The 10,431-nt window shown below is 38.0% G+C and overlaps 1 protein-coding gene and 1 pseudogene across 7 annotated transcripts in view; both read right to left on the bottom strand.

The window, feature by feature from the left end:
- Abcg2 (ATP binding cassette subfamily G member 2 (Junior blood group)) overlaps positions 1–10,431 on the bottom strand; it is a 123,233-nt gene that overhangs the window by 29,361 nt on the left and 83,441 nt on the right. For all 7 annotated transcript variants that reach the window (XM_031382031.1, XM_031382032.1, XM_031382034.1 and 4 more), the window contains 2 exons: positions 8,557–8,775; positions 421–480 (listed from right to left, as the gene is read on the bottom strand). In XM_031382031.1, coding sequence (XP_031237891.1) covers positions 421–480; positions 8,557–8,756 — 260 coding nt within the window. In that variant the 5' untranslated portion in view covers positions 8,757–8,775. The remainder of the gene's footprint in view (positions 1–420; positions 481–8,556; positions 8,776–10,431) is intronic.
- Positions 6,070–8,130, bottom strand: LOC116098450 (annotated as a pseudogene).

The following is a 10,431-nucleotide window of genomic DNA, read 5'->3' as shown; positions in this document are numbered from 1 at the left end:
AAAAAAAAAAAAAAACAACAAACAAACAAACAAACAAAAACCTTGGCTTAAATCTTAAGACCTGCTGAAATGACCCCTATGGTTAATTGACCTTGAAGATCACTACCCAGGCAACTTGTTGTTTAACAAATACTCAAGACTTCAGTTATACCTTCTCTATATGCCTTCATTTTTGAGCATTACTTCATCCTTTATGATATGGCATTCTACTATATGCCAATCACTTCATCATGTACTAGAGCTGACCTAATAAGTCATTCTGATCCTTGACACTAAACCATGAGATAGTTCATCCCCATATTACCCACAGTTCCTAAGACCAGACCATATGCATACTGCAAATAATGAGCTAACATCTGCTTATGTAAATGTGACCCTTAATGAACAGTAAAGGCTTATTTATTTGTATGTTATACTCACGAAGACTTGCCTCCGCCTGTGGGTCCCAGAATAGCATTAAGGCCAGGTTTCATGATCCCACTAGAAACAAAACCATATTGTTTTAATTCTTACATTTTACATGAAGTTCTTTAAATTTGCTTCCTACACTGAGCACACTAATAAAGGAAGATGAAATGCAAACCCACATAGCCTCTTAAACAAAGAATCGCTGATACTAGATGTCTAACCTAAAGGATCTCAACCACAAGTACCCACAAGAAAGAGTTCTGTCCTCCCTAATTCCTTTCTTTTATTACTGTTTTGTAATTTGCTCTTGAAACAACTTAATCTTTTGGAAATGGCATAACCAATTTCAGGTTCCTTAATGTTGAGTCGGGATGCAATTCAATAGTACAACCCATGCTTAGCATGCATGAGGCCCTGGGCTCAGTCTCAGGAACAGCAAGATTCTAATATAAGATTCTTAAAATAACAGATTCCCAAAACAAGGAAGGGAGATTCTCAGAAGATCTACATTCCTTTGAACTAATATAAACAGCATACCAGTTTTTGGTTAAGCTGATAATTAGTGTCTTTAAACTGTTTTCACTTACAATCAATACGTGTAGATTATCAGTGGAACATTCTCATTACTAAACTATAATCAGATTAAAAAGTCAAGTACCTTAAATCAAGTTTCTGTGTTAGGACAGAAGCATCACTAGTACTTAACCCTAAAGGAAAACTTGCCAGGTAGGCAAGACAGCTCAGCTGGTAAAACACTGCTATGCAAGTCTCAAGACCAGTGTGATCCCCAGAATCCATAGTGTTAGGAGAGAAGTGACTCCCAAAGTTGTCCTCTGACCTAGGTATGTGTGCCCTGGTCTGTCTGTCTGTCTCTTTTTCTCATAACACACACACACACACACACACACACACACACATACACACACTAAGTTTGAAACAACAAAAATTGTGTTATTAACTAGAGAGAGAAACAGTCGTGGAGAGGTTGCCTTCCCTGCAAAGCGTTTAACGACTTACAGACGTGTAGTACACAGCCATCCATTTCAACCAACTAAATGGATCTTTAGATTGATTAGACAGAACAATCACAGCGATGCTGACTGTGATGATGTCTAAGAAAGTATGAATTTTATCCTAACAGTGACAAGTGGGATGGCTAAAGAAAATAAATGAGAGAAAGGAGAATTAAGGGCAAGCCCATTACAGCTGCACAGGAATGGTGAAGAGAGGCCCGAGTTGTCCCATCAATACACTTTGTTGTCTTCAGCCCCTAGAACTGTTTAGTAAGTCAAGACGTATTATTCTACAGAACACAGAATCTATTCCCTGCACTTAAATCTAAGAGAAACTCTCCATGTATTGCCTGATGCCTGATGTATCACAATTATATGAGGGCTGGTGTGGATTACAGTGAAATGTACCTTTTGCTTTGCTTGTTAACTGATATACCTCTCTGTGAAATACCAGACAATTTATAACAGGCCACTAAGCTTCAATCAAGTTGTAACACAGAAAAATCTTATTCCCACATACTGTCCAACATACAAAGAGATGCCATTGTAAAGTTTCAGTGTGCATATATTTATACCTCTTGATGTATTATCTGTACTAATAGCTACCTAGTATCTGCTTCTAAAATGAACAGAACCTTTATTCAGTAAGGAATCACTGCCATGAAACTATTTCAGTATTTAAAAATACCTACTTATCTAAAGACTAAGACATCCAGAGTGATTTAAGCAGAGATGACATGCTAGGATGGTTTAATAGGTCTCTGGGGTTGGCTTATATTTACACTAAATTCTACCATTAAGGAGAACAATAGAGCCGGATTCCAGGAGTTCTAACCTGAGGCAGTGGTTAATTCCAACTCTACTTACTCATCATTGTTTGATGTGTGTTATGGAAACAGAGACCCTCTTGATCCATTCCATCTTAGGAGATGGAATAAGCTAAGAAAACAAGCAGATAAACAAATGAAAAAATAAAGTCTGGATCTTCCTGGATTAGCACACTATAACTGGTCACCTATTTCCTGCTTTCATCAACAGTGTGATATGAATGGAATTATGTTTTCAGAGCTTTATCAGCTTTCATGCCATGATGTCAGGACTCGGTTACAAGACTGCTTGCTGTATGGCTAATAAAGCTGAAAATTTATGATACCCGCCTTTATAGAAAGCATCTACTGATGACCTCGGTTCCACTCTGTGACTTTTCCTAAGTACTCCACCCTACCTTTCACCCTTCTCTCATTCCTCTCCAGCCATTTCCTACTCTGTTTATTGCTTTACAGCCTTTATATATGTGATTAACCCTCCAGTAAGAACTATGGCACAGAGACTTTGCTCACTTTTCTGAATGCATGAAATGAAATATTGGAGGATCCTGTCATTTTTATTGCATTGTAATGGAAAACAGCCGATACTTCCGTCTTATTTTGCTTATAGACAGTTCTGAAGGAGGGCCATTTCCCCACACACAGACACTCAGAAACACAAACACACATCCTCAATCCTGATACCCATTCCTCCAATTCACAGCAAGCTGCTTCAGTTCTATTTCTTCATCCTCTGTCTGTCACAGCAGAAATTAACATGGTGAGAGTATACCAGTTTCTGAATTCTTAAGTGAAATATCAAGTCTCTAAGAACAGAATATTACTCCTCCTCCTCCTCCAGGTGGAAGAAAAGTGAGCTCATCATTAAGAATAATGAAGACTGGAGATGAGTCTTAGTATAGAATATTTGTCTTGTATGTTTATGGCCCTGGAATTAATCCCCAATATAGAAGGGCTGGGGGATGGAAGGGAATGATGGGCAAGTTTAATATGGCCTGACGGGAAAGAAAGCAGGCAAATTCAGAACAAATGTAGAGCATTAGATTATAATTGATACATCAATGAGGAATTGTGTGTTATCTATATACAGACAGCTACAGAGAAGCACAGGTAGGATACTTCCAGTATGCATGAGAGTAGACACCCACTAACTGCCCCTTCAGAGCTTTACCCAGGACTTCTATCATTCCACCTAACAAGATCGATATGCATCTGAACATGAGAGGTTTTTTTCAAACAAAAGTATGTGTATATCTACATGTGTCTATATATGGATATATATACATACATACATACCTACATACATACCTACATACATACCTACATACATACATACATACATATAACCTAGCTCTTCTCATTAAGAAAGCAGAGCCAAGTACACTGTGACAGCAACAAAAACTCTTAAGTACCCAGATCCTGGTCACCTATTTCCTGTTTTCATCAATAGTGTGATATGAATGGAATTATGTTTTCAGAGCTTTATCAGCTTTCATGCCATGATGTCAGGACTCGGTTACAAGACTGCTTGCTGTGTGACTGATAAAGCTGAAAATTTATGATACCCACCTTTATAGAAAGCATCTACTGATGACCTCGGTTCCACTCTGTGACTTTTCCTAAGTACTCCACCCTACCTTTCACCCTTCTGTCATTCCTCTCCAGCCATTTCCTACTCTGTTTATTGCTTTACAGCCTTTATATGTGTGATTAACCCTCCAGTAAGAACTATGGCACAGAGACTAAGTGTTCAGATTTAAGAGCCTATGGGGGACATTTCTCATTCACAGCAGTAAGTAAAAGAAGAGATGACACAGCTTTTCCCAAGTGAAATGCAAACTGTGAGAAGATGTTTATAGAAAAGAAGCCTTTGGCAGCTCTCACTGTGGTCGCTGGATCCAGACACGAGTCATCTCAGAGTCTGCAACTCACAATTTTTTGTTTCATGAGGAATAGGTTTCTGGAAGAATGTCAGGAGATTCTTCCACATAGTACCAATCAGGTACAAAGAGACAAATTTGTAACATTCTGGTATAGCTTAACACACAATGACATTACCAGGTAATCAATTTTAATATCACAAGTAGAAGAAACAACATGTTGGATGAAACAGAGAAACATCAGGTTGGAGAAGAATAAAACCACAGGATGTGGCAGTCAGTCAACTGTGAGAGATCTTCAGACGCGCAACTGCCTTTGTCATGACCCTGTTCTGGTCAACTAAGTGACTCCATGAGAAGGACCTCTTTCTAGACCACTTGCACTGGAGGATTTGGGAGTAAGAGAGTGTCAAATAGATAGCCTAATTTTACAAGGACCTCCCCCCCCCCCAAACCACCAATAACAGTGGGCAGAAGGGAGACAATGAGGACAGCAAAGTCAGAGATGTGCTATCAGGGAAACTGGGTGGAGTGTCATGTTCCTACAAGTTTAATTCTGGAGTTATTTCAAATAAGTTGCTTAACAATCTCCCCAAGAGTAAAACAAATTCCCCTCCCAACCCCTACATGTCCTGGGATATATGACAGACACACATGGACTGGGATAGCGACTTCTTCCAGACATCTGCAGCACTGGGAAAGGAAAACTCACATGTTGAGTGTTGAGTATGGAGACAAGAAAGTGTAAGAGAAAGATCATAAAACAGGGAGGAAGACCTTTGGCACGCTCACGAACAGATTTTTTTCTGGTTTTCTTCTTGCACAGGAAAAGAAGAAACAAGGATTCAATGAAAAATTGATTCTCATCAGGATTTTTAGAATATAGTCACCATTTTGAGTGGTGATGCTATTGTTAAACAAATAAAAAGATAAAGTGATGGAAAGCAGTCCTTCCTGCACCACAGAGACTCTACTTAGTTGAAGCCAGCAGACAGGAAAAAGTCATGACCATTTCAGGTCTGGGAGCCCAAACTAGATGTCGTGAGCATGAGTACTAATCCTAGCTGTCCCTTTAATTTACTTTATTACTCTAGGGGACACTAAGACCACTCCTCCTTTGCTAGTACGCATGCCATTCTACCATGCTTACAGTGGAGTGTGGGGCTGTGGAGCATGGAGCACAAGATATATAGTCAACGGATTGAGCCATTTCCTTTACTGGCTTGAAAAGAATCACAAGGGACTGGCAGCATAGTTTAGTGAGAGAACGCCTGTCAAGCATGCACAAAGCTCTAGGTTAAATCCTCGAGCTAGTACACACATGACACACATACACCCGTGCAGGGTACCAGCTCACAGTATGCACTGTAAATCTATCCAAACAGTCCTTATTCAAATAATATCACCTTTATCTTCCTTTATTTACTTTTTTAAAAATATTTTTTTAAAGATTTATTTATTGTTATATGTAAGTACAATGTAGCTGTCTTCAGATACACCAGAAGAGGGCGTCAGATCTCATTACAGATGTTTGTGAGCCACCATGTGGTTGCTGGGATTTGAGCTCACGACCTTTGGAAGAGCAGTCAGTGCTCTTAAACGCTGAGCCATCTCATCAGCCCCTATTTACTTTTATTAAAATACTGAGTTTACTTCACATGTGTATTTTTGTCTCCCTACCATTTCCACATCTGACTACCACTATGACTATGTCCTATCTTAACATTCCATACATACTTAAAACCAAGTAAAGGGTGGAGTTCCATCCTTGAAAACTAAACAAGCATTTTAGACAACACATTCTTGGCAACTGAACCTAGACAGCATTTATCAGACACAGTAGGGAAAGTTCTCACTTTGCATTATAAAAAGGACAGTCAAATATCAACTATTACAGAAATGAAGTATGACAGAATGTTTCAAACTGTTTAAACCATTTTCTTAAAGAGACTTCCTGCACTGCCAGAGATCTTGAATAGCCTCCTGGCCAGTCATCCGGAAACAATTCTTCATAATTAATGAACTTGGCTTCCACTCTGGGAAGAGAACAACCTTTTTCTCTCTATACGTGCTTGCAGTTTTGTCTTGATGTCTTCTTCAGAACTAAGTCCTTTTGGTGTTTTAGGAGATTTTACCTGTTTTTTGAAGGACTCTTGACCCTTTGATCTTGGTGTTGATGGTTTTAAGTCTTTTCCATTTTTGGTTTGATTTTTTTGTGCATTTTTGGCTGGGGTGTCTCATACAGATTTCTTCTCTGGAAACCTCTTCAGTTCTCTCTTCATCAAAATTATCATCTTCATCATCTTCATCATCCTCATCATCCTCATCATCCTCCTCAAGTTTTACTTTTTTCTATAGAAGCTTGTTACCACCTCCAGGAGCAGATCCATTTCCAGACATACCTAACAGTTTCACATCCTCCTCATCTTCATCTTCTTTTCCCTACAGTTACTAGGTGCTGTCCAACAATGTGCATAGGCCCTGACCCACACTTCAACCTTAAGACCACAGGTGGAATAATTTCAAAGCTCCCAAGGAAAACTGTTGGTTTTACAGACATTGTCTTTAAAAGTCTTTGTCAGCCTTTTGTTCTAAGGCCTAAGAGAGCTCGTGTCCATGTCCATCGAGTCCCCCATGAGGTGGAGGTGTGCACTTCAGTGTGGGAGAAGCTGGACAGAAAACAACTGCCTGCTATTCCACAGAACAGACATGCGGGACGGAATCACAAGGACACATTTTATCTTTCAATACAAATGTGAAGTGATGGATGGACTGTGTGTCTGTGCGTGTGAGTGTGGTACTGGGGACCAAACCCACAGCCTTGGATAGGACTGACAACCCACCTAGCACTAAACTATACCCTAACTGCTAGATTATTAAGCTTCAAAAAGGATTATCAGTTTTTCATAGGTCAATATTATCTAAGCATATACAAAAGATAACAGCTTTGCACTTAGCAGATCTCCTTTTCTTCTTAGTTAGGATTATCTACCATAAGAAGGAAAAGAGAAGCGTGTCAGCAGGTCTGGTCCCATGGGTAGCTATAATTCGGCAATGCTCCTGGCCTCAGGCCAACCCAGTCTCAGAACCCCATCATTTTTTTTTTTCTATCTACATCCAAAAATTCTCTCCCATATTTCTCCCTGCTTTCTGGAGGAAGTAAGTTGGTATTAACAGGGAGAAAATAATAGTTCCATATAAAATATCAAGAAAATGTAAGTATATGATTCCTCATAGGCCTGTAGTTACATTGGGTCAAATAACTCTTATAATTGCTCTCCAGCCTAGGAGACAGAAAAGAGGATAGGCTGTCTGAACAAAGCCAAATTCATTTATCGCTCAAGTGTAAACTCAATCCTCTAGAAACCAGGTAAGTAAGAAAAGCTTAATGGCAGCCAAGAGGCCAGTGGTGACAGGTTCTCCAGACATATCCAGTCATTATCCACTCTAGTTCCTATTTTACCACCATACTCTGATAATAAATTCATCCCCTGATGAAAGAACAAATATCACACATCACTAAGTACTTTTGAAACAGAACTGGCTACACTTGTTTGAATCCAAAATCCTCATCACTTTGGGCTTCAATTCAGTGAAATGAGAGTTGTCTTACATGTTAATATTTTCTACCTCTGTTTTTGTTGTTGGTGGTTTTTTGGCTTTGTTTTGTTTTGTTTTTTTTGGAGACAAAGTCTCACATAGCACAGGATGGCCCTGAGCTTCTGATCCTCCCGCCTCTTTCTCCCAAGTGCTGGGATTACAAAGTTGCTAGCACATGGTTTTATGTGATTCTAGGAACTGAATTCAGAGCTTTGTGTATGCTAAGCAAGCTCTACAAACTGGGCCATATCCCAAGTCCCTTTACATGTCTTTATAATGGAGGGAAAGTACTAAGCAAATCCTTAAAGACTACAATCTGCTTACCACAAATAAGCCATCTATTAAAACAGGTGTGTTTGAAAAACCAAAGGACTTTCAAATTATACTGCATTTTTACCTCATTTCTACAAGAATATAATAGAAAAAATTACACACATATTAGGAAGTGTATTAGCGGGTCTTCAACTTCAAAGACTGGGAAACTAAATCTGAGGTTGCAATTACATCTTTATAATCGACACACCAAAACTGCACTCAGACCTCCACCTCTAAAAGATTTAACAGTCTTAACAAAATGATATACTAAAATGTTCAAGTTCTCAAAAATAAAAGACTATTTTTTAAGTTCTAACAGTTCCTTTGCAAGTTTCGTATATGCCTAACAAGCGATCAAGTAACCAATGTCCTAGTTTAGACAAAAGAAATGAAAGGATGTGTCTATATACATATGTACAAAGATTCAAACTGAAGTGTCTACAGCAATGGTTGAGATCTGTAAAGGTCACTGTAGATAAATAAAACGATCTTTTAAAGAGTCCATACACTTACTTGATATCTGATAGTATTTCTTTCTCAACTGTTTTCCGGACTAGAAACCCACTCTTCACTTTCACTCGATAGGTGATATGATGAAAACTCAGCACATCTCCTTCTGCGGGTGTCCTCGGGACTCTGGAGTTCATCCCAGGAAGGCTATTGTTGTTCCTCTGTGACATTGGAACTAACACGTGCTCATTACTGGAAGACATCTTTAGGATGTATGCCTTTCTGCAGAGGAAAAAGCAATTAATAGTATGAAGAAACCATAGAATCAACACAGATACCAGCACTTTTATTTTGTGAGCCTTGCCTCTAAAGGCTGAGCCATATCTCCAGCTCAAAATAACAGAACTTTTAAAACAAGTCTTTAAACCTCTCAGTTAATCTGTAGATTCCTTTCAAATGAGCATTCTTCTCACATCACTGGGTGAGAAGCACCTTAGATTAAGGAGCATGGAACAGACATAACCCTCAGTGCCTCTGCTCCCGTTAGCTTTCCAATGCCTAAGAAATAGAACCTTAGTTACATGCAAAGCACTCAAAACTAATCAAGTAGAAAAAGGATGGGTAACTTTTTATCTTGTTTACCTTTAAAGCTTACAATAAAACTTAAATTCAGAACACATGAGTGTCTGATCTTAGAGTTTGTACACTGTTACTAGCAAATGGGCTTAGCTAAGGTGTCCAGTACAGGAGGATTCTCTGACTACCACTCTTTGTACCCCTGCTTACTCCACCCCTTCCAGAAGATAAACTCTCAAACTGCCTCAGTGACGAAACTATAATGGGGAAATATATTTAAATTCTAGGATAACTTAAAGTGTGGAAAATATTAACTACATCAAATGAGTAATCAAACAATTCTGGACTTTAAAGTAAAAACTGAGAATTAAGTTTACAAATCAAGTTTATGATGTTTCACAAGGTACACTAAAAAAAAAAAAAAAAAAAAAAAAAAAAAAAAAAAAAAAAAAAAACCTTAAAAATCTGACTAGTCTGAGACTTAAGGTTACCTGAGCTTATGAAAATAGGCTTAATATGTTACATTCAATAACCTTAGTTTCCATGTTGAAAAGACATCCATTCATGGAGAACTTTTGTTCTATTTTTCATGGGTTTTGTTTCATGTGTGTGAAATTTATCTGTGTAAGGGGTGGAGCTTACTTCACTGCTGTCCCCTCCTTTCTAGAATTTTGGTTCCTACAAAAATTATACAGGAAATATCTAGGAATGAATTTCTAAAACTATGAACTGTGTCACCATCAAGGAAAGAGAACCTTCAGATTAAAAGAGAACTTCATTAGAGGGGCAGGGGGTAGGGGAAGGACAATGGTCAGGATTAAAAAAATCTCTCAAGCATGATGTAACTGAGAACTGGAAAGGGAAGGGAGGGGAAACAGTAGAATCAATATTTTTTTTTAAGTTGAAATAGAAGTTTATAACAGAGAACGTTTACATGCATATCCATTAGGAGTAATCTGGCTAAACATGCATCACCTGTCTCAACTCCATAGGTTCACTGAAGGTTTAAAAACATAACTAAGTTATTAGTGAAGTTTTGTATAGATAAACCTAGTCAATATTTTATTTTTTTGTATTATTTGTACATATTAATTATTAAGTTACAAATAAAATGTTTGAAAAATATGTTAATGAGCGCTTTTCTTTTTTTAACATTTAAAAATACATTTTAATTAAATAGAATTGAATCACATTCTTGTTTCCCTTTTGTACCACTGCTCCTCCCATAGACCCCCCCTTCAATACCTACAATATATTTTTTGTCATATAGCTTAAAATTTATAAAATATTATAGCAATAAAAATAAGCATTATAAAAGTTGTTTGATATAAAACAACAATCAATTTAACAGTCTTATGTAGA

Source organism: Mastomys coucha, unplaced genomic scaffold (genome assembly GCF_008632895.1).
Source record: "Mastomys coucha isolate ucsf_1 unplaced genomic scaffold, UCSF_Mcou_1 pScaffold20, whole genome shotgun sequence".
Lineage (NCBI taxonomy): Eukaryota > Metazoa > Chordata > Mammalia > Rodentia > Muridae > Mastomys > Mastomys coucha.
This window is presented reverse-complemented; position numbering and strand designations above follow the sequence as displayed.